This window comes from Rhinoderma darwinii, chromosome 12, assembly GCF_050947455.1.
Source record: "Rhinoderma darwinii isolate aRhiDar2 chromosome 12, aRhiDar2.hap1, whole genome shotgun sequence".
Classification (NCBI taxonomy): Eukaryota; Metazoa; Chordata; class Amphibia; order Anura; family Rhinodermatidae; genus Rhinoderma; species Rhinoderma darwinii.
In genome coordinates this window covers 55,056,052-55,082,410 of record NC_134698.1, presented here as the reverse complement: position 1 = coordinate 55,082,410, position 26,359 = coordinate 55,056,052, and the positions used below count along the sequence as shown (strand labels likewise).

General features: G+C 36.3%; 1 protein-coding gene across 1 annotated transcript; it reads left to right on the top strand.

Moving 5' to 3' along the window:
- The first annotated feature begins 14,709 nt into the window (after positions 1–14,709).
- Positions 14,710–18,083, top strand: NKX2-1 (NK2 homeobox 1). Its single transcript, XM_075844896.1, has 2 exons — positions 14,710–15,473; positions 16,427–18,083. Exons 1-2 carry the CDS (start codon positions 15,110–15,112, stop codon positions 17,086–17,088), a joined length of 1,026 nt encoding a protein of 341 aa, XP_075701011.1. The 5' UTR covers positions 14,710–15,109; the 3' UTR covers positions 17,089–18,083.
- Positions 18,084–26,359: the final 8,276 nt, after the last annotated feature.

Sequence of the window (26,359 nt, the reverse complement as noted above, 5' to 3'; positions counted from 1 at the left end):
CTGTAGGTTGTGCACCACATATAGCTCCCCCTGTATATAGTGCCTCACTTATAGCCCCCCTTTAGTGTCCCACATATAGCCTCCCTGTAGAACCTGTCTCACACATAGCCTCCCCTGTAGATAGTATCCCATATATAGCTCCCCCCTGTAGATAATGCCACTCACACTTTTAAGTGGAAAAAAAACAAAACTTTACATACTCACCTTGATTCCTTTCCCACGCCGTCCTGTGTCAATGCAGGCCTGCTCTCTTCTGAGCATGTCTGCTGAGGCTGAACGACGGCGCTGATCGGCAGGGCAGAATGACTTGCCCCGCCAATCTGTGCCTTTCAACAACGGAAGCGGTGCGATGACGTAATCACACCGCTAGCATCGTTGAAAGGCGCTGATCGGCGGGGCAAGTCATTCTGCCCTGCCAATCAGCGTCATTGTAAGGCAGGGACAATTAGTGCAGAAGGGGATGGCGGCAGCTGATTTCAGTGGCGCTGCCGCCCCCTCAGAGAGGCAGCAGGCTGCCGGTGCTAATTGTTTTGGCGGCCAGCAGGGGGCCGCCCACTGTTCACCGGCTCATCTGGCATTTGCCAGAACTGCCAGATGGCCAGTCCGGCCCTCTATCTATCTATCTATCTATCTATCTATCAATCAATCGATCGATCTCTATCTATCTTTCTATCTATCTATCTATCTATCCTTAATCACTGTATATCTATTTCATGGTCATGTCTATACAGTAGTAAAACATTTTATGTGTATTAAAATATTTTAAAAATGTTGGATTCTCGGATTCTCTGTAAGACAAAACACATGCAATAATGCAACATAAGCTAATATTGCCAAACAGGAATATCTTTTTAAATGTAAATATTTAACTTCGTAGGTCTGCTCATGTTCATATATTTACAAATTGGAAACAAAGAAATAAAGAGGTAAACACTAGAATAAATAAAAACAAAAAGATTACATATGAAAAAAAAACACACAGGGAAAATTCATAATTTCAATTTAATATTGAAACCTAGTTTTTTTTAACAATAGAATAAATATTGAATATTAAATAGATGATAGATAGATAGATAGATAGATAGATAGATAGATAGATAGATAGATAGATAGATAGATAGATAGATAGATAGATAGATAGATAGATAGATAGATAGATAGATCAAGCCTTGCATCTCCTTTATTATTCATACAGACATAGTGACTCATACGTATGGTCAGATGTGCCCCGTGCTGCAGCTCTTTCCATTTACCTGATCGGCAGGGGTTGGACCATTAACTAACTTAAAGATAGGTCATCAGAGTTTAAGTACTGGAGAACGCCTTATTTATTTCATTTATCTCAATTTCCATAATGTTCCATATGTGAATATTAATTTAGCCATTAAAGTTTTGCTTTCTAGGTATGCTCCAGTTTAATAGTTATTTAATAACCCTTATTTCTCAAGTTTTGTACGGGTCTATCATTGGAGAATCTTTTTTAAAACCATTCATGTCCTCCCTACATAAGGCACCTTTGGCCTTTTATTAAGTGGCACTTAAAAAATGTTGGAATATGCTGATCCCCTTTCATTTGGTATAGAAGTAGTTAAGTGTGATCTGGCAGCTGATAAGAAAAAAATGAAGGTCACAGTGAGCCATTATTATTTTCCACAGTTGTGAGAGCGGTTCTTGCACTGATAACCAGGAGTCAATTCCAGGTAAAAGTAACATCCTAAAATATCCTACTTTACATTAGAGACAGCCCTCCATCTGTGCCCAAAAGATCAAAGATACCATTTCCTGTTGACACATAGTAGATGAAACCGGGAACACTTTTCTTGCTCAAATAAACTTCAGGTATTGTTATTTTTATAAAGTGTAGGACTGGTCTTCATTTTCTTTTGGATTACAAAAAGTCACAGACACTTTCCAATATTTCTTCAATTCTAAGAATCGCAGGCTTTCTATACATGCCAATACTTGTAGGAAATATGTTATAATATAGCTTTCTCCTATTATCATGATATGATCTCCTTATAGTCACATCGTAGTATTTATTGGATGACTTATTTCCATACATATTCCACAGCTCTGCACAGGTTGTACTCACTACTATTACATTTACATTACATTACTGAAGAAAACTAGTGCCACCTGCCCTGAAACATGACTCCCGTTATCAGCCGAACCAATGACACCCAGACAGCAACGTTTCAAAAACAGAAAATAGACATCGAGCCAATCGATTCATTTTAACCCCTTCCTGCACCGCACTAAACTCTTACATTTGGTCAATCCAAATGATACAACTTGTCTGATACAATTTTAATGAATATTGATTAACGATCCTTCATGAACTTAGATGTTATCGATAAGGCCACGTTTAGGGCAGGTTCAGACGTGGCAGAATTTTCCCTCTGCAGCATGCACTGTCTGTTGCGGAGAAGAAGCGGAATTTCACTGCGGATTTCAGCCTTTGCAATGCAAAAACTGAAATCTGTGGCAAGTCCGCTGTGTTTTCTGCAATGTCTGAATTACCTGTCAAATATGCAAATGTTGGTGCAGATTCGTTGCGTAATTGCCCCAAATCTGCACTAACATTTGCAGCGGGAAAACTCTGCCATGTGTGCACATGCCCTTAATGTCAATCTGTGTAGTGCTTGGTTTGAATGCTTGTTGCGCTACCAGTTTATTATTTCTGATTTGTATATTGTATTATTTATTGTACACTGCTTTCTCCTTTTGTACATGTAGTTATTTTTCCAATAAAGTTACTTAAGTAAATAAATAAATAAATAATTATGCAACTTCCTATGTATACAGTATATTATGCATTGAACACATTGCTCTCTCCCTATAAGACGGCTGCTTCCCCTGCAGAGACACAAGAAGTGGCTGTATAGACTCAAGAATTACTATTCCAGGCACCTGAAGGGTCTTCTGTGGTTGAACAAAACTCTGTCTCTGAGTGAACATCTATTATTTGTACACATCACTTTCTTGCATGATCCCTGCCAAGGAGAGAGCTAAATGCTCACACTTACTAAATTATTTTGAGACCCTTAAAGGGAATGTGTCGCTATAAACATTTTTTATTTTTTTTTTAGTTAAACAGTTAGTATATACAGTAACACAGTATATACTAACACATTGTTCTAATTTTTTTAATTTTTTCACAAGTCAGGAAATATTATAAATTAGATTCTAATTTATAAGATTTCCATGTGCTGGTCACTAGAGGGAGTAATTCCCAAAATTGCAGCATTGGCATGTGGTAAAGCAACCTCATTGCTTTATGCTGCAAAATTGGAGAAGACACACTCGCTCTAGTGTGCTCAAACAATCCCCCCTCCTTTCTCCTGGCTAGTGCCAGGAGAAAGGAGGGGGTTGAATGTTCAAACCTCCTACACTGTGTGCCGCCATTTTTTGAGCGAATGCACAGTGTAGGAGGATTAGATACAGTGGTAATCACACAGTATAACACCAACATACACACACATCACATACACAAACATAACTTACCTGCTCCTGCCGCCGCCGCTGTTGCTGCCTCCGCTCCCTGTCCTTGCTTCTGAACATATGGACAGAAGCCGCGACCGGAAGTAGTCATCTTACTGTCCGGCCATGGCTTCCGGTCCACATGAAAATGGCGCCGGATGTCGCTCTGCCGAAGACCTTCCTTTTGGACTGTGTGGGAGCGGCGCATTATTCGTACTTTTACTTCTCTATGGGGCTGCCATTTTTTTTTTCATCTCTGTATGTGTCGATTAACGACACATACAGAGATGGAATACGGCACATACATCCCCATAGAGAATGCGAACGGGAGCCGTTCCATTCACTATAGCGTACACCGTCTGTGTGGGAAAGGCGCATGTGCCGCTCCGACACTGTCCAAAAGGAAGGTCTTCGGCCAAGCGACATCCGGCGCCATTTTCATGTGGACCGGAAGCCGCGGCCGGACAGTAAGATGACTACTTCCGGTCGCGGCTTCCGTCCATATGTTCAGAAGCAAGGACTAGGAGCGGAGGGAGCAGACACAGCGGCGGCGACATCGGCAGGAGCAGGTGAGTTATGTTTGTGTATGTGATGTGTGTGTATGTTGATGTTATACTGTGTGATTACCACTGTATCTAATCCTCCTACACTGTGCATTTGCTCAAAAAATGGCGGCACACAGTGTAGGAGGTTTGAACATTCAACCCCCTCCTTTCTCCTGCCACTAGCCAGGAGAAAGGAGGGGGGATTGTTTGAGCACACTAGAGCGAGTGTGTCTTCTCCAATTTTGCAGCATAAAGCAATGTGGTTGCTTTACCACATGCCAATTGCTCCCTCTAGTGACCAGCACATGGAAATGTGATAAATTAGAATCTAATTTATAATATTTCCTGACTGGTGAAAAAATAAAAAAATATAGAACAATGTGTAATCATTTATATACTAACAGTTTAGCTAAAAAAAATATATATATTTTTCTAGAGACACATTCCCTTTAACCGTTGATGCTCCATGCAGGTATATTGCTTAGAAGGAGGTAGAATTGGCATCAGATAATAGTTTATTTCCCTGAACTGGAGATATGTGAGCCAAAGTAATGATCAACAGGACAAATATATTTTGGTATATCCTTTTAGTAATTGAATAGACACTACAGCCTACCTCTCACCAGACTGGAATGGCTGCTTAAAGAGAACAATTGCATTCAACTATACTAAAAATATACAACATTGACAACAAAGTTTCTTATTTATTAATAATGCAGCAGCCAGTTCCTTAAAGGAGTTGTCTGGGATTAATGAATGGGGCTCGGCTGCAAAACAAGACACAGCCCAGGTGTTGGGGAAAAAAAAGACAAAAGTCCATCAAGTTCAACCTATTATCCTACAATGTTGGTCTAAGAGAAGACAAAAACCCAGATGAAGTAGTTGCTAATAGGCTCTTTTTATGGGGGAAAAGTTCTTCCAGACTCCAAATCTGGCAATAAGAATAAATCCCTGAAACAATGTCCCAACTCCAGCAATTGAATACATATAACTTGTGATATTATATCTTTCAGGAAAGGCATCCAGGTCCTTTTCAAACTCTTTCAATGAATTTACCTTTACAACTTCTTCTGGCAGACAGTTCCATGGTCTCACTGCTTTGACAGTAAAGAATCCCTTCTTTGCTGATGGTGAAACTTTCTTTCCACTAGCTTATAACCCGATGCAGTGTTTGTTGGTGCAGTAGTCACCAGTTATACATGATTTTTTTGCTGATCTGATGGTTCTTGTATGTATTTGGAATTAAACCAGACATTTTGTGCCTACATGATCCTGAGATGTAAATCCACTACTACCTATAAGATTACAAATAACTGTGGACATGTTTGTTGTTGACTTGTATGTTCAATTGGCCTTACAGTGACATGTCATTAACAACATGGGTGATGATGCGAGGGTGTCGATCTCAGAAATTGCAGCCCTAGTGGATACTGATTTCCCTAACAGCCGCGAGAACAACCCAGCTAGTAGTCGGCGGGATGGTAATGCAGGGAAGGCAAGACAATTGATAGTTGTAGGGGATTCTATGATCAGGAAGACTGATAGAATAATTTGTCGCAAGACCGCCTCAACCGAATGGTTTGCTGTCTCCCTGGTACCAGGGTTCGGCATGTGGTGGAACGGGTGGACAAATTGCTGGGAGGGGCTGGTGATGATCCAGCTGTCGTGGTCCATGTCGGTACCAACGATAGAATAAATGGTAGGTGGAAGAGCCTTAAGAATAATTTTAAAGAACTAGGCTACAAGCTGCAGGGAAGGACCTCCAAGGTAGTATTCTCAGGAATACTGCCTGTGCCATACGCATCACAGGAAAGACAGCGGGAGCTCAGGGAGTTAAATGCATGGCTTAAGTCTTGGTGTAAAGGAGAAGGCTTTGGGTTCCTACAGCACTCGGCTGACTTTTCATTGGGGTACAAATTGTATTCTGCAGATGATTTGCACCTAAATGGAAGGGGGTCCGCTGTGCTGGGGGAGAGAATTCTAGCTGGGGTGGCGGAGTGTTTAAACTAGGGCTGAGGAGGGAGGCCAATGTAGAAAATAAAGGGGTAGTCAGGTTAGAGAGGGGTCAGACTATATTGGTGGGGGGAGAAACAGACGGTGGGGAGAGGACTAGGCAACAAGATAAGGAGATCCTTTTGTTACAAAACAGCAGTGAAAATAAAAATGCACAAATGTCAAATAATCACATTTCTAATACTAAAAGTGAAACATTTAAAAGCAAGTTAAAGTGTATGTTCACAAATGGCAGAAGTCTAGCAAGCAAAATGGGGGAGCTGGAGGCCTTGGTACTGGAAGAAAAAAAATATATATATATAGTTGGTGTTGCTGAAACATGGCTGGACTATTCACATGATTGGGCTGTAAATCTACAGGGTTTTACACTGTTTCGGAAAGACAGGGCAAATAGGAAAAGTGGTGGTGTATGTCTGTATGTGAGAAGCGATATGAAGGTGAGTGTGAAAGAGACATTAGTGGGTGAAGATTGTGAGGAGGTTGAAACCTTGTGGGTGGAATTACAAAGGGAAGTAAACACTGAAAAAATTACTTTTGGTGTAATCTATAGACCCCCCAATATAACTGAGGAGATGGAAGGTCAGCTATATAAACAGATGGAGCAGGCTGCACAGGCGGGTACTGTTGTGATAATGGGAGATTTTGATTACCGGGATATTAATTGGTGTCATGGTTCGGCTTCAACTGCAAAGGGGAGACATTTCCTCAACCTGTTGCAGGAAAATTTTATGGGCCAGTTTGTGGTAGACCCGACTAGAGGTGACGCTCTGTTGGATCTGGTCATTTCTAATAATGCAGAGCTTGCTGGGAATGTCAATGTCCGTGAAAACCTTGGTAACAGCGATCAAAATATAGTTATATTTTACCTATACTGTAAAAAACAAACACAGGCTGGGAGGGTAAAAACACTTAATTTTAAGAAGGCCAATTTCCCCAGGATGAGGGCTGCAATTCAGGATATAGACTGGGAAGAACTAATGTAAAATAACGGTACAAATGATAAATGGGAGATTTTCAAATCTGCTTTGGGTAATTATAGTGCAAAATTTATTCCTATAGGTAACAAGTATAAATGACTAAAATTAAACCCCACATGGCTTACACCTTCTGTAAAAAGGGCAATACGTGACAAAAAAAGGGCATTTGAAAAATACAAATCTGAGGGTACATCTGTAGCCTTTGTAAAATATAAAGAGCTTAATAAAATCTGTAAAAAGGTAATAAAATCAGCAAAAATACAAAATGAAAGGCAGGTGGCCAAGGATAGTAAAACAAATCCCAAAAAATTCTTCAAGTATATAAATGCAAAAAAACCAAGGTCTGAACATGTGGGACCCCTAGATAGTGGTAATGGGGAGTTGGTCACAGGGGATCAAGAGAAGGCAGAGTTACTAAATGGGTTCTTCAGCTCTGTATATACAACAGAAGAAAGAGCAGCTGATGTAGCCACTGCCAGTGCTGTTAATATATACTGAATTGAATGTAGAGCTGGTCCAAGCTAAATTAAATTAAATAAATGTACACAAGGCCCCGGGACCAGATGGGTTACACCCTAAAGTTCTTAAGGAGCTTAGTTCAGTTATTTCTGTCCCCCTCTTCATAATATTTAGAGATTCTCTAGTGACTGGTATAGTGCCAAGGGACTGGCGCAGGGCAAATGTGGTGCCTATTTTCAAAAAGGGCTCTAGGTCTTCCCCGGGTAATTATAGACCAGTAAGCTTAACATCCATTGTGACATCCAGGATTATGTGACAATAAATAGTATTATAAGTGATAGCCAGCACGGTTTTACTAAGGACAGAAGCTGTCAAACCAACTTGATTTGTTTTTATGAAGAGGTGAGCAGAAGCCTAGACAGAGGGGCCACTGTGGATATAGTGTTTTTGAACTTTGTAAAGGCATTTGACACTGTCCCTCATAGACTTCTAAAGGGTAAATTAAGGACTATAGGTTTAGAAATTATAGTTTGTAATTGGATTGAGTATTGGCTCAAGGACTGTATCCAGAGAGTTGTGGTCAATGATTCCTACTCTGAATGATCACCCGGTTATAAGTGGTGTACCCCAGGATTCTGTGCTGGGACCACTATTATTCAACTTATTTATTAATGATATAGAGGTTGGGATTAATAGCACTATTTCTATTTTTGCAGATGACACCAAGCGATGTAATATAGTTCAGTCTATGGAAGATGTTCGTGAATTGCAAGCGGATTTGAACACACTAAATGTTTGGGCGTCCACTTGGCAAATTAAGTTTAATGTAGAAAAATGTAAAGTTATGCACCTGGGTACGAACAACCTGCATGCATCATATGTCCTAAGGGAGCTACACTGGGGGAGTCAATTGTTGAGAAGGATCTGGGTGTACTTGTAAATCATAAACTAAATAACAGCATGCAATATCAATCAGCGGCTTCAAAGGCCAGCAGGATATTGTCGTGTATTAAGAGGCATGGACTCACGGGACAGGGATGTAATATTACCACTTTACAAAGCATTAGTGAGGCCTCATCTAGAATATGCAGTCCAGTTCTGGGCTCCAGTTCATAGAAAGGATGCCCTGGAGTTGGAAAAAATACAAAGAAGAGCAACGAAGCTAATAAGGGGCATGGAGAATCTAAGTTATGAGGAAAGATTAAAATAACTAAACCTATTAAGCCTTGAAAAAAGACGACTAAGGGGGGACATGATTAATTTATATAAATATATGAATGGCACATACAAAAAATATGGTGAAATCCTGTTCCATGTAAAACCCCCTCAAAAAACAAGGGGGCACTCCCTCCGTCTGGAGAAAAAAAGGTTCAACATGCAGAGGCAACAAGCCTTCATTACTGTGAGAATGGTGAATTTATGGAATAGTCGCCGCAGGAGCCGTCACAGCAGGGACAGGAGATGGCTTTAAAAAAGGCTTAGATAATTTCCTAGAACAAAAAAATATTAGCTCCTATGTGTAGAAATGTTTTACTTCCCCTTTCCCATCCCTTGGTTGAACTTGATGGACATGTGTCTTTTTTCAACCGTCCAAACTATGTAACTATGTAACTATGTAACTATGTAACACCCAAATGCAAATAATAATAATCAACATTTTTATAAAAATATAAATGTTTTTGATTGCTCATTCCCTATATTTTGTACCCTAGATGTCAGGGATTGTTTATTACGATTCATGATTGTCGTTTATTTAGTCCATTTTTACAGCACCCGTAGAATGAGAAAATACCTCCAATTACAGCAATAAATGTGGTAGTGTTTATACACCGAGCTCATGTTTTATAACTTAATTCCAGTTAAAAAATATATATATATTTTTGTATAAAAACCAAAAACATATTTGCTTCTATTATTGACCCATAGAAAATAAAGTGTGTCAGATAATATTGTGTATTTCTCCCCATTACCATGTTTTTAAATTGCAATGTATAATGACTTGTAAATGATAAATCCATCCCCATCTACAGTCAATGACACAAAACAGGAGGACAAACATTAAGGCCAGGATCACACACACACTTTTGATGCAGCTTTTTTGGCAGTTTTTCGCTCGTTTTTTTTTTTTTTGCCAAAGCCAGAAGTGTGTGTGTGTGTGTGTCTGTGTGTGTCTGTGTGTGTGTGTGTGTGTGTGTGTGTGTGTGTGTGTACAAATATGTTATGTGTCGGAGTGTGTGTATGAAAAGGGTGGTCTTCTCACAGAGGTGGTTTTTTTGAGGTTCCATCATTTTCACACCAGATATCTACCTTCGATGAACAGAAAAACATTGCATGCCCAGTTATAGTCCACTATGGTCGCCGCCACGCTGGACCTGTGCACAAAATGTCATCAGTTGTGTTCAGCTCGGGCTATAAACAACTGGCTGGACGCAATTGATAAATGTGAACCCAGCCTAAGTGTATGACGGTGTGTGTGTGGGGGGGGGGGTGTGTGTGTGTGTGCGTGTGTGTGTGTGTGTGTGTATATATCTCAGTGTACATGTGTGTGGATATCTGTGCATGTGTATCTCTGCGTGTATTACTGTGTGTGTGTGTGTGTGTGTGTGTGTGTGTGTGTGTATATATATATTTGTGTGTATGAATATTGTGTGTTTATATATCTCTGTCTATGCATGTATGCATATCTTTGTATGTATGAATGTGTGTATACAGTATATGTGTGTGAGTGTATATCTGTTTGTGCATGTATGAATGTGTATCTTAGATTTGCAACAATGTTTACAGTTTCAAAAGACCCCAAAATAATTTACAAATTCATTTCTTAAACTACAACATGATGAAAAATAAACCTTCATCAGATGTAAGAAACATGAATTCATAACTGTCAAATACTTACAGCAAGTTGCACTGAAAATACAATTCCAAAAAGCTGCTGTAGAGAATTGAACTTGTGCACTTTATAACAATACTCAATTAATGTTTCATTGAAAAAGCCTGAAGGATTACATTTCCATGTCTGTGGTGTTAACAAACAGGAGCTGAATTAAAACCTACACTTATGTATGCTATAAATACAGTGATGGCTTCTGCTGCTTATGGTACAACTTGTATGTATACATTGAATTATACACGGGCACCTGATCCTACTATATACTATATTCCAGCTCTCAGGGGTTCTCTTTAAATTCTAACACTACATATATATTTACTAATACCATTTCTTGTTGACTTTTAGGTAAGAACATATTAGGAAACTGCAAGGTGTACAATGTATCAGTGCACTCCTAGTCTCGTGTATACTCCTTCTCAGAAGAGAGGTTTCCTTCATGTATTTCAGACAAAGTTCTCCTGAATCTTGAGTGTGGGCCGTGTGGGGTCAGGAACTATTGAAGAAAACTCCATGTAAAATCAGGAATGTACAATTAATACCATTCCTCTCCTAACACAAGGAGAGTGGGGTCTTGTAGGTACGGTTAACCCAAAAGCCACAAACAAAAAAACAAGAAAGTAAAATAATCAGAAACGAAATGAAAAATACAAATAAAATGTAAGTAATACAAATAAAATAAATATAGAAGTTACAAAAAAGAAATCTTTCCTGCACTCTAGAAATTCAAGATACTACATGAAAGCAAAGGAGTAATAAAAATACTGCATTTTATGTGATATATCATTGTATATATTAATAGCAGTAATACATCACTCTCTCTCTCTCTCTCTCTCTCTCTCTCTCTATATATATATATAAATATGCTGCAATTTTTATGTTATTCACCATCTATTTATTACATATTATTGTAATTTTAGCAAGTTGTTATTCTGTAGCGAGACAATGTCGCACATTCTTGTGGTATATCTATTATAGCCTAGGTGCAATTATCATATATTGTATAATCAATTATGTTCCACTAATTGGGTTTCAGATGGAGATTTCTCAATAAGGAGCTCGTCTATGTGCCCTGTGTTATTCTCTATTTACCAATATCCTTAGAGGGACCAATCACTGCAAAAACTTGTAGTCTGGAGACCACAATCCACTGGGTCTATTGAAAACTCAACTTTCTGTTCAAACAACACAAAGTGTTATTATTCAATGCAGATAACAAAGACTTCTCTTCTTGCATATTTTATCATTGTAATCCAGTTTTCATCACTTCTCCCCTTCAAATAAAATACAAAGATAAAAGTAATAAGCAATTTTCGTCTGTAAATGCAAGATGGAAATGAATTTATTATTGGTATATCGACATGATCGTTGTAAGGAGGAGTTGGCCGCATCCTCATATACCTCATCATTCAGTAGTTCTATGGTATTTCACTTGCAGAGTTGTAAAGATAATATGGCAAAATTGATAGTGTAATGTTTTTAAACAAAACATACTTTAATGGAAGGTGGGTTATATATAATACATAAAATCGTCTATTTATATGTGTGATAGGTAGATAGATAGATAGATAGATAGATAGATAGATAGATAGATAGATAGATAGATAGATAGATAGATAGATAGATAGATAGATAGATAGATAGATAGATAGATAGATAGATAGATATTAGATTGAATGACAGAAAGAAGGAAAGAAAGTAAGAAAAAAAAATAATGAAAGATAGACGAAAGATATTAGATAGACAGAGAGTTATATAGTGTATAGCACAGTACGTCTCTAATTAGATAATAAAAATAAATAAATGAGCGTGGACACGATTATAGGGTATAATATACAGTAAATAATAGTAAGATAAAAAAAGCGGTTATGTGAGTATTGCATAATAAAATGTAGGATAGATAGAATATGTGAATGAATAGATAGATAGATAGATAGATAGATAGATAGATAGATAGATAGATAGATAGATAGATAGATAGATAGATAGATAGATAGATAGATAGATAGATAGATAGATAGATAGATAGATAGATAGATTCAGTTTACCAATATACCCGTGTCTTCTCTATGTATCTTAGACTAAGAAGTACCTGCATACAGTAGAAACACAGGAGGACTTGTAGCAATGAGCGCTCCTTAGAGAAATCCCCATAACTCACTTACACATGACAACAGAGAAGGAGAGAAGGGCTGGAGAGGCTGAGGCTACAAGGGCATTGCCACATCCTTTCAGCATTTCTTCTCGAGAATCACCTCCCTGACCAGGGACAATGATATCTGCAGACACATCATACTATAGCTGACAATTCAAAGTATATTTATATCATTCCTTGATTTACAACAAACTAGCAAACTTGAGGCACAGAAAATAGCTGACATAACAAATAACAAAAAGATAGGTAATTTATGAAGTATTTACAGATAGAAAGATAGATAGATAGATAGATAGATAGATAGATAGATAGATAGATAGATAGATAGATAGATAGATAGATAGATAGATAGATAGATAGATATTTTACTACAGTGATCTTATCTCACTTATTCTTGTATTCCTCCTTACAGCCTGGAAATATTACACACTATGTTAATAAGAATCAATTACAGAACATTTTTCTATATTGTGCTTCGTTATGATATTTGCTCCAAAGATGTTTAGTGCTATTTAAAAACACGCGTAAAAATACAATGTGTTAAAAGATGAGGGTAACATAAAATGTTATTGAACCCAGTAGAGGTCAAATAAAGTTATTTTGGATAAAAAGATTGCCACGTTAGAAATGTACAATGAATCTCTCAGTTGCTTGATGGACTTGTGCAATATACATTCTTTATATGCACATTGTATGTATGTTGCAGTTGTGGTGTGGATGTAGCAGAGTTGATGTTGTCATTTATCTCTTTGAAGCTGCATCCTTTGTGATTATGCTGTAAGTTTATCTGCATAACGTTCAGATCACTCATAGCAATTGATAAGTTGTGCCAAATTTAAAACATGGCTCTGTACGTCTGACAAACTCAGCTCTGCTACATCAGTACATAGGAGGTCGCTTTCCACCTGATTGATGGGCTCGGAGGAGGGCAACAACATCATCATCATCGTCATAAAGTATTTGTGTGGAAAGCTCACCTCTTGCAGTGATTTGAAGCACAATCAATCCTGGGGTTGTACTTGAGGGATGTGATAGAGAAAACCCCACTTTCCCCTAAGCGGTTCCTTGCCTAGTGGTGAACAAGAGCTTCCCAATTGAAGCCAATGATCCTCATGTAGTAATATGCAGCAGCAGCAGCACAAAGCAGCCGGCCATTTATACCAGCACTCTAGACAAAGATATTTAGTTATTCCTGGGTACCAAGTGCACTTTTGCATTTTTAAGTATGAGCCAGCATAGTATAAACACATTCACAAGAGCAATTACTAAATACTTCTAAAATGCTCCAAAGTCATTGGGTTAACTGCACCACCTCTACTGTGCAGCTCTTAATATGAGATTTTATTAGATTACATCCAGACGATGTGACCTATACCAATATATCTCGCTTCCAATTCATTCAAAGGGAATTCGTGGTAGCAGTACAGACTGAAGATGTGAGATAGATAGATAGATAGATAGATAGATAGATAGATAGATAGATAGATAGATAGATAGATAGATAGATAGATAGATAGATAGATAGATAGATAGATAGATAGATAGATAGATAGATAGGATGCAGATATTGTTAAAAAATGCACCCAACACATAATACAGAAAAAGTCACCCCTCGGTTTTTACCGTACATATCATTAGAGAACACAATTATTTAACCTGCCGAGAAAACTCACGCACATATCTGTTAATACAAAACACTGGGATTTGGGGAAATCTTAAAAATCAACATCAGATGCTCAATCTGTGTTTTTTTTTGTACTCAGGATAGATAGATAGATAGATAGATAGATAGATAGATAGATAGATAGATAGATAGATAGATAGATAGATAGATAGATAGATAGATAGATAGATAGATAGATAGATAGATAGATAGATAGATAGATAGATAGATAGATAGATAGATAGATAACTCAAATAGGTATAGGTACATGACAGACATAAATATAGATGTAATACAGATAAATAGACTGAATAGATAGATAGATAGATAGATAGATAGATAGATAGATAGATAGATAGATAGATAGATAGATGGATGGATGGATGGATGGATGGATAGATAGATAGATAGATAGATAGATAGATAGATAGATAGATAGATAGATAGATAGATAGATAGATAGATAGATAGATATACATTGATTTTATCTATAGACGGAGGCATGATGACTCTGCCCAGGTAAAGGTGGCTATGATATGAAGCAGAGCTGAATGTGTATGATTGTATTTATTGATAGATAAGTCCAGCTCTCGGGTATATAAGGTGTTATCATTATTATTCAGATTACCTTGTGATCAGCATGTGTGAGCTCATTATAAACGCAGGCTCAGGCTGTATTGTCTGGGCTCAGTCCTGGCTCCGCCTCTGCTGCCTAAAACCTGGCTACTGCCTAAAACAAACGCAAAGAAACCTCTGAGCTGCACTCAGCCCAATTAAGGCGGACTTTACGTGTACACCCAACAAGAGCCCCGGCGCTACGGCAACAGCACCACAAGATTTGGCAAAAAAAAAAAAAAAAAAAAAAAGGAAAAAAAAAAGAGGGAGAGAGAGGGAGAGATCTCTTTCTTTTTTTCTGCCAGCCTCAGAAACATGTCGATGAGTCCCAAGCACACTACTCCCTTCTCAGTGTCTGATATCTTGAGTCCTCTGGAGGAGAGCTACAAGAAGGTGGCTATGGAGGGTACTGGCTTAGGGGCTCCCCTGGCTGCCTACAGGCAATCTCAGCCTACTATGCAGCAACATGCCATGGGCCACAATGGACCAGTCAGTGCTGCCTACCACATGACAGCTGCAGGGGTTCCCCAGCTCTCCCACACCGCCATGGGGGGCTACTGCAACGGCAACCTGGGCAACTTGGGCAATATGAGTGAGCTGCCACCTTATCAGGAGACTATGAGGAATAGTTCAGCTACTGGATGGTATGGAACCAACCCGGATCCAAGATTTTCTACAAGTAAGTATTAACACTGTTTATATGACACATATTTATACACCTAAATATAACGATTATATATATATATATATATATATATATATATATATATATGTATATATATACACACATACACACACACGCACACACACACATATATATATATATATATATATATATATATATATATATATATATATATATATATATATATATATATATTAGATAACACTATAGTATCTATTTATACACATATGATATATCACACAATATGTAACTATATTTGTGTGCGATCTATGGGTGCTTGTAAGTATATCTATATCAGGTCTTGCCATGTTTATGTATGTTACTATGTTTACTTGTTTCTTTCTGATGAAGAGTTTACAGAAGGACACGTCCATTCGTTCTCTCTTTTCTTCTATAGTGAATATATAAAGTGAAATTTGAGTATAGCAAAAAATAAGCTAAATATTTACAATAGTAGAACAAATAAACATTTATGAATGTTGGTACATTGAATCCAGTGTGCTGAGACCCTAATATATAGTCGTCTAGAAAACTTTATGCCCTTGCGATTCCTTCTGGCAACTGTGGTGAATATATATATATATATATATATATATATATATATATATATATATACATATAGATATATAGCTATACATATATATATATATATATATATATACATATATATATACATATATATATATATAGATGTATATATAGATAGATATACGTGTGTGTGTGTGTGTGTTTGTATGTATATATATATATATATATATATATATATGTACATGCATACAAAATGCATAATAATAAATTATTATTATTACACACACACACACATATATATATATATGTGTGTGTGTGTGTGTGTGTGTGTGTGTGTGTGTATTGCAACATGCTAATGCTGCATCTAGGATTTTTATCTGTACAATTCTCATCTTGTATCTTGCTATTTTCATTTTTAGTCTCCCGTTTCATGGGTCCCTCCAATGGAATGAATATGGGAGGACTTGGCAATATGGGGTCATTAGGAGATGTGGGTAAGGGTATGGCCCAACTTCAGAGCACCCCAAGAAGAAAACGTAGGGTATTGTTTTCTCAGGCCCAAGTTTACGAGCTGGAAAGGAGATTCAAACAACAAAAATACCTATCTGCTCCAGAGAGGGAACACTTGGCCAGTATGATCCATTTGACTCCAACCCAGGTGAAGATCTGGTTCCAGAACCACCGCTACAAGATGAAGAGACAAGCTAAAGACAAAGCAGCACAGCAGCAGATGCAACAGGACAACAGTTCTTGTCAGCAGCAGTCTCCAAGACGGGTAGCAGTTCCAGTGTTGGTTAAGGATGGCAAGCCATGCCAGGCAAGCTCCAATACCCCAACAACTGCTCTTCAGAACCATCAACAGCAGTCAGCAACAGCTCTCACAGTTACCACCAATGGCTTGGGGCAACATCAAAGCCACCAAACAAACAGTGCAGGCCAGTCTCCAGATATGGGTCAGCACTCCAGCAGCCCATCAAGTCTCCAGAGCCAGGTCACCAACCTTTCTCACCTAAATACTTCTAGTACTGACTATGGTACAGCCATGTCCTGCTCTACCTTACTATATGGTAGGACATGGTGAATAAAACCCAGGTCCCTCTGTCCCCAGGCAACCCTTCTCCTCTCTTAAAAAAAAAAAAAAAAAAAAGATGGAAAAAAAGAAAAAAAACTGCAGTACTTTAGGGGGGATGGATTTATAAGAGGGTTTCGCTGAGCAATCCAAAAAGAGAAGGGGAAGGATAGAGGAGATAGTTATTAATCTGGATGGATGGTACTCAAAATGTCAGATGGAAAGGACTTCAAACTACCTTCACACGTTACCTGCTTGTACATAGGGCTACACTGATTGATGATTTGGGGGGTTAATCCATTCAACCCGCTATTGAACTGAAGAGCGATTTCATTTTATTTTTTAAGTTCCTTGTGACATTTTAACTTTCTCTCTGTTGGACTATTTGGAATATTTAGTTTTTAGTAGCCTGTAAATTTGGTTGTAAAAAAAAATCAAAACAGATTTTTTTTTAAGTATTAAAATATTTGACACCCATTTAGTTGCCAGATCAGAACTATATGGGATTCTGACTTCTTTAGATGTAGATCACACAAATCAAATTCCTTAAGATTTTGCTCATTTCAAAAATGCAGTTATTTATTTTTTATTTTATATATGAATATTATTTTTCTTTTGCATTGAGAGACGTAATCTGATTTCTCTTCTAAAATCTGAATAAAGTGATATAACCGCACCAATAATGAACAGTTCTGTTGAATTTGAATGGACCTGGAGATACTCATGGACCCGTACAGTTATTTATGGGTGTCACTTTTTAATTGTTTGCTTGCCAGATCCTAACTTTAAAACGTATTCAATAGCAAAGAGAATGAATACATTATGTTTTTGACATAGATAACTATGTAGAACTGAATTCTGATTTATTCTCCAGTCTGTCCTTTTATATCGCTTGTTAAACTGTTATATTGTATTCATGCACAGGGATAATTTATGAGACCTCGCTGAACCCATTGGATTTATGTGACACCAATTTATTATTAAACAGGTGTATGATTCTTTCATGATATCATTATTTCTTTGTCCTTATTGATAGATTCCTTTCATAAAGTTTTCTCTGTTACTTTGATGAAATTCTATAAATGAAAAAAAATACAACTAAATTACGTTAGCCTTTATTATCTGAGACTATATCTGACGCTGTGCAGAAAGCGATTATTTGTGTGGGTCTGCGCAGAGAGAAATGATATGTACATGCTATTTCTAAAATAAAATGAACACATTTGGAATGATTTTAGCATCTTCTGGAGAACGTAATATTTATCTCTATCTATCTATCTATCTATCTATCTATCTATCTATCTATCTATCTATCTATCTATCTATCTATCTATCTATCTATCTATCTATCTATCTATCTAATCTATCTATCTATCTATCTAGAATCCAAAAATCAGGCAGCACTCCAAGGTATCTCTCACTTGTTCAGCTGAAACGTCGTGTGTATATGGACCAATAAAGCACCTTTTTCTACCTTGCTTATACCTTGGAGTGCTGCCTGATTTTTGGATTATACTACAGCAGGTCTGTTAGCCCTGACCTGGGCAGGTCGGCACCCACCTACGATTTACAAGGCTGTGCGGCTGACATTGTATTTGGACTTTATCTATCATCTATCTATCTATCTATCTATCTATCTATCTATCTATCTATCTATCTATCTATCTATCTATCTATCTATCTATCTATCTATCTATCTATCTATCTATCTATTCATCCATCCATCTATCTATCTATTCATCCATCCATCTATCTATTCATCCATCCATCTATCTATCTATCTATCTATCTATCTATCTATCTATCTATCTATCTATCTATCTATCTATCTATCTATCTATCTATCTATCTATCTATCTATCTATCTATCATTTACATATATATATATATATATATATATATATATATATATATATATATATATATATATATATATATAAATATATATATATATATATATTATACAAATGTGTATTTTGTGTGATTGTTTTTAGCTGATCTATCTCATATCTATCTATCTATCTATCTATCTATCTATCTATCTATCTATCTATCTATCTATCTATCTATCTATCTATCTATCTATCTATCTATCTATCTGTCTGTCTGTCTGTCTATCTATATATCGTTGTGTGTGTGATCCATGGGTGCTTGTAAGTAGCAGTAGCAGAATAAAATTAGAGCATCTTTGTGATTTAAATCCGAGGACATAGTGTTGGCTTGGCTGTAATTGATGGAATGATTATTTTGTACATCTACTTATCCTCCTTACAAAAGATTTGGTTGTCATTAAATCAACTTATTTTCATTTTGTCCCATGTCGGGTAAGCTAGGAGTTTGTTTGCCCGCTGCATTGAAAGGTGAGCCGTTCAGTTAAGGCGCTAGAGAGCCTGCAAACAAGGAATGAAGCAGGATTTACATATCAATCAGTAGGGAAGTAAATAACATGGGGCTCCCCATCCTCTTCTACTTTCCTAAAGGACATTGAGAATTCTGCATTCATCTGTTACTAGATCTTCCCTCCAACATTGAATTATTAGTCATGTATATAGTGGACATATGCTATATACCAACATGGCATAGAACTTGTGAGTAAAGCATGGAGTGGCAGGATTTGTCAGTTTCATATAGCACAGTCCAGTCTCCCGTTCTATGAAAGAACTAGTCCAGCAGCTATTTTCACCTTACAGGCCTAATTAGAGCTTCTGCACTTGGTTTGTAGATGTTGGGGTTAATTATCAATTCTATTATTATATATTTCAAAGAAAATTAAAAATATAAAAACAATATTTAAACATATACTGACAAGAAACAAGCTGCACTCCAGTGTTGGAACTAAACATCCCAATACTTGGCTAGAGGCTGGGGGAGGCAGCTGGTGTTGGTAGCTATGCAAAAATATAATATAAAGGTTATGGTAGGAATAGCTCAATTTTGTACTGTGAGGATCTCTGTATAAGTTACATTCATCTGAGCTGCCCTTCTAAACCTCGTTATAAGGAAAACTGTAACCTTGACTACTTGGGGGAAAAAAATCTCACAAGAGACTGTCCTTGTGCTTTTACTGATCTGATGTCCACAATGGCAGAGTTGGAGGCAAAATTAAAAATTCTACAAGAATGTTAATCCTGCAATTTCCTACTACTCAATTACAATAATATCTCGAGCTGCAGATAGAACCAGTGGTTTTATGTTGTCATGTAAGTAAGTATGTATGGATGTCTATCTATCTATCTATCTATCTATCTATCTATCTATCTATCTATCTATCTATCTATCTATCTATCTATCATTTTTTGTTCTATCTATCTATCTATCTATCTATCTATCTATCTATCTATCTATCTATCTATCTATCTATCTATCTATCTATCTATCTATCTATCTATCTATCTATCTATCTATCTATCTATCTATCATCTGTCTAATCTCTATCATATATAAAGTTGAAGTGGAAAATAGAGAGAAGACTAGAAATCCGAGAAGCTGAATTCGATAAGTTACAGGTGTGTGGTGTAACATTATTTATCGATAGATAGAAAAATGATAGATAGATAGATAGATAGATAGATAGATAGATAGATAGATAGATAGATAAATAGATAGGTAGATAGACAGATAGAGCTAACTAACTTTATAGGTATGCATTATTTATTTTTTGCTCTTTAAGGTATAAAAACGGTGTCAATTATTCAACGGTCAATGGTCATTGGGTTTGTTAGACCTTCGAAATGAATGGAGAAACTATATTATCGTACTTGAAATCTGATCCACACGTGTAGAAAACATAAGGTTGAAATGCAGTCTATTAGGGGTTGTCGAGTCCAGTAAATTCTTCTCATTATACTTAAACACTGATTAATAAATAGTTTTAATACGATTTATATTTAATAAGCAAATTCAGATTCATTCTCACTCTGATGTGTAGTCGTTTAGTCCAATAATTCTAGCTATTATCTATCTACCTATCTCATCTATTTTCGATATAAATATAGATTTTAGTTTTACTTTACGACGACTTTATTAGTATGTATAATTTCATGTTAAAAGAAATCGCTGCTGCTATGAGACAAAAAAATAATATTTTGAATAGTTTATTCTTGTTTTGAACTGGCGATTTAATTACAGAAACATTTATCTAAAATGATATATATTTTTTCTTCTTTATACGATTTATCACCTGAAAAAAAGTTAATTTTATTCTGTGTAATGTTGTCGTAATTATATTAATCACAACAGTTCTTCACTTTTACAATATTATTATTATGGTTTAGGGAAATTAAAGCCTTAATCAGCAGAACATGTTACTCTTTCACCCCCTCTCCCCTCCTCCATTCCTCCAGATTTACCTATCTTCAAAAATGCATATTAAAATAGATGAGTAATTAAGTAGTAGAAATCTATGAATAAAAATAAAGTACACATAATGACCACAGTATAAATGTTAATAACATACAATTATTACTTTTGCCGACTATAGCATATTGAATTCCTGGAAATATAGTGAATAAAGTACGCCTGAATCTAAAGTAAAAAAAAGAAAAAGAGGAGAGAGAAAACACACATGTAAGTATATATATATATATATATATATATATATATATATATATATATATATATATATATATATATATATGTATATACACATGTATATCTCAAATAATCAAGTATATAATTAATATTAATGTTAAGTTCTTTTTTTCTTCTATCTATCTATCTATCTATCTATCTATCTATCTATCTATCTATCTATCTATCTATCTATCTATCTATCTATCTATCTATCTATCTATCTATCTATCATCTATCTATCTATCTATCTATCTATCTATCTATCTATCTAGTAAAATGTTTTAATGAGAGATGCGTTTGTGTCTACAGCTTGAGAAAAAAAATATGTAATACAAATAAAAATAAATAAATAAATAAAAATATATAATAAAAAAATATATATATATATCAGTATTACATTTTTATATACTTGTAAGCAATAAAAATGTTTAGCATAATACCAGCATATTATTAATATACACTTATAATATGCGTTTCATGTGCTTATAGCATGATTTATATAAGTAATTTGTTTTCGAAGTTTAGTGTCACTTTTAGTGTTAGTATACAATACATATAGACAAATAGTTATTATATAATCTGCCTAGAACATATTGCTTTCACTGTGGTAACATTCATTTGTGATCTCAGTTCATCATTCATCAGCCACAGGTTGACTGTTATTTGCATCGTTCTTTAGAAATCACAAGTCCTAATACAGAGACCCTCCTGGCTGTGGCTGCTGCACCCCTCTTTCATATATACTGCCTATGGCTGAAGGGTCCAGTGATCAGAGTGGTCTCTTTCTATACAATGTCTTTGTACAAAGGCAATGTAATTATATAGCTAAACCATTTCACATAGTCAAAGAAAAAAAAATGTTTCAAAATACATGGAGCTGGAATATTAGAAGGACCTGCCTGCAGAGGTCTGTAACCATCATCCTTTCTTCAATTCATTTCTAAGAAGAGGATCTGGTGAGTGATTCGGATTCAATACACATAATCAGTTGGATGCCTTATTTCCATTAGAAAACAGTTCCATTTTCAATCATGCAGGGATGCAGTGTAAAAAAAAAAAAAGAACCACTCGAGATGGGGGGTTGTAGGTTAGTGTGTGGTGTGGGCTGGGTTGGGGGTGACATAGGTCTTGCAATTTCCAGCCAGGGACTAAATGCTGTGTCTTTCGCCTCTGTGTAATATTATTGTATTTTACAATATTTTCTTGCATGACTGATAACCACTTCTTAATACAACAACCACTGACAGAATATGATTTAATTGCTCCCTAAAGTCTTTGTCTGAAAGAATTGGGGACTCCCTGATGTAAACTCCAAGAATATGAATCGTGGAAAAGAGAAAAAACAAACCTAGATTGTCCTTTTCTGATTTGTTAAGGCTATCAGTTATTTAAATCAAGAGTATTTCTGAGCCGATAGTTTGAAGGAAGATGTTTAAATGATGTTTGAATGAAGCACAGATACCTATAAATAGTAGTAAACTAAAAAACTACACATAAAAAAGAGGAAGAATTCAAGGGCTCACAGTCCCTGTAAAAAAAAAAATAAAATATAAATAAATGTGTATATATATATATATATATATATATATATATATATATATATATATATATATATATATATATATACTATACATATTCAATTAAGGGTTGTATTCCTATGTGGCTCCAGAGCATTATAATGAATTGATCCTTAGCCATACATTAGATCGTACAGTATCTGTCTATGATGACACTTCTGAATTGATAATCTTCATCATGATATATATATATATATATATATATATACATGCACATACATATATATATATGTGCTATTTATGCATTATTTTTTAGTAAATTATATTTTTTTATTTTTTTACTCTGAAACTTCCAGAGAGTATGTGGTTAAGTGTCTATTCAAACAGGCTCTCACTTGAAGCTTGTTCAGATTTCCTCCCAGTCAGAGCTAGAGATTTCTTTTCTTACATGCAAGAATGAAAAAATGATTGATTCCAGCAATTGTGTGTATGTGTGTGTGTATATATATATATATATATATATATATATATATATATATATATATATATATATATAAAGTTATAAAAAATATGATGTATATATATATATATATATATATATATGTATATACATACATATATATATATCATATTTTTTATTTATTTCTACATATATACTTGATACACATATCTGATAAACATAGATACATGTTTTGTATTTCTACTTAACTCAGGGGTAACAAGGACTGACAACAAAAAAATAAATATTTTTTTTAAAATTAATGTTTATTATTTAGTTATAAAATTTGTTTATGTAAATGTGCAGAAATTCCAAAAATAGTTATACAAATCAATACAATAGAGAAGAACACCCTGCCTAGCGATTATGATTACAACACACATGTCGCGATCATATGTCCAGTTAATATTACAGATGAATTTGCAGCTCCTTTCAGGCATTACATCTAATAAGAAGTGATTCCTCTCATATACATTGTACCATACACACTGTAGCGACAACCGCTGTCATGTATAAACGCTTGCCGTGCTTTTCAGGCTTGATCGCACATTATCCGGTAATTTATGCTGAAATGACCTGTGCTGTAAGGTGAGTGAGGAGAGGGGACATTTATGAACAGAGAGGTGCATTAATAAATAAGTGCATTTGACTTTTAGTTTGATAGTGAATTTAGACTATTAGAGAGAAAGCAATGAGGGGAATCAGTGTGAAAAATAATACAGTCTGATATTAGATAACAGGGGAGAGATGATGGGGGGGGGGGGGCTGAGGGAAAATAATAATTAAAAAAAATGGGCAGAGCTTAAAGCAGGGGCAGGAGGCATGTTTGGGAGAATGTCTGGTATATACATGTGGGGTACAATTTGAGTGTGAAATGCAGTGAAAAGGATGATTCCTCATACAGGGAGGGAGAAGGCTACTAAAATAGTAGTAAATATGTCATATCTGCATATCTAATGAAATGAGGGTTGACTACTAGGTAAGGCCAGGGCACTATGGACAGAGAAGCCAAAGTTATAGATAATGAACATTCAGTTTCTATGTACAATAAAGGACACAATGAAGAATGATGATGTAACTTGTTACTACATTGTGTACTGTAACCTCATGACCAGTATTCAGTGCCCCACACACAGAAAGTTCCCAGTTGTCAATTCCCATTAAAGAGCAATACAACTTGTCAGTCCATGTCCAGTATTGTTGTGTAAAGCTTGAGATCATGCCAGTCTATTCTAATCGACCAAGCATTGCTGTCCAGGGGGCTTATTACTACCATAAATAATATACATATAGAGCTACATGATATAGATTAGAACATAAACAGATGAGAGAAGAGAGACAAGTTGTAAATAGACATACACAGAAGATAAACATCTTGAGACACAGGGGGGATTATACTGTTGGATCAATTAAGTTCTGCTCAATTGGTCTGAAATGTTTTCAGAATTGCTGAAAATGTATCAGGATCTTAAGTCAGTCATCTTATTGCTGCAATCTCTTACAACTGCAACATTTTGACAAAAATTGAGAATTTCCCATGTGAGTCAATGCAGAAGTGCAGCCAGTTTTGCAACAATGAGAATGATTTTCTTCCTATTGCTGCATATATGACTGTCTGATCTGCTGGAAATGTCTGTCTATGGCTTCATACATGGAACCACAGGCATCATGTATAGGTCCATTGTACCTATGCAGCAGGATATTTTATGTAAAAGTTTAGGGAATGGATCCTCTGCTTGACATGTGTGAATGATCCCTAAAAAAAGATAAACATTTTTTTAACCCCTGCTTTTCCCTGCATTTCACATTCAGGCCAATGGAGCACATATTGGTTAACAGCAATTGTACAGTCCCTTCAACACATAAAAACATGCAGTCTAAGGGTATGTTCACACGCATTAATTACGGACGTAATTCGGCGTTTTTGCCCCGAATTACGTCCGAAAATAGCGCCTCAATAGCGTTGACAAACATCTGCCCATTGAAAGCAATGGGCAGACGTTTGTCTGTTCACACGAGGCGTATATATTTACGCGCCGCTGTCAAATGACGGCGTGTAAATAGACGCCCGCGTCAAAGAAGTGACCTGTCACTTCTTTGGCCGTAATTGGAGCCGTTATTCATTGACTCCAATGAATAGCAGCGCCAATTACGTCCGTAATGAATGCGGCGTTCAAGCGCCTGCACATGCCGTTACGGCTGAAATTACGGCGATGTTTTCAGGCGGAAACATCCCCGTAATTTCAGCCGTTACGGACGCCCTCGTGTGAACATACCTTAAAAGAAAAAGCAGCATGAGGGCATGGCCAGACGTGGCGTATTTCTTCTACCACTGTCCGCATCAATTGTGCACATAATCTGTGTTGCAGATTCTGTTGCGGCGTTGCCTAAAATCTGCAATAAATTGATGCGGATTAGCCGTTGCGTATTCAGGTGAAGAGTACTTCCTGCTGTCTTTTAAACTTTTCATCTCAGTCTGGCTATAGACCGAGAAATACATAGGTCCAGCCAGAATGAAGAAATATCCTGTTTGTAAAACCAATACGCAACGCAACACACATAACATCTGCGGATTTCATTGCGGAATTTTGAAACTCCATTGAAGTCAAGGGAGAAATTCCGCAATAAGTCCGCAACAAGTCCACTACACGTCCGCAACAGCCAGTGTATGCTGCGGACACCAAATTCCGCACCG

Excerpts from the sequence above, each read along its gene's own strand:
- NKX2-1 (XM_075844896.1), top strand. The coding sequence starts at position 15,110 with ATGTCGATGAGTCCCAAGCACACTACTCCCTTCTCAGTGTCTGATATC. Across the intron at positions 15,474-16,426 it reads GGATCCAAGATTTTCTACAA|TCTCCCGTTTCATGGGTCCC; the intron begins GTAAGTATTAAC and ends TTTCATTTTTAG.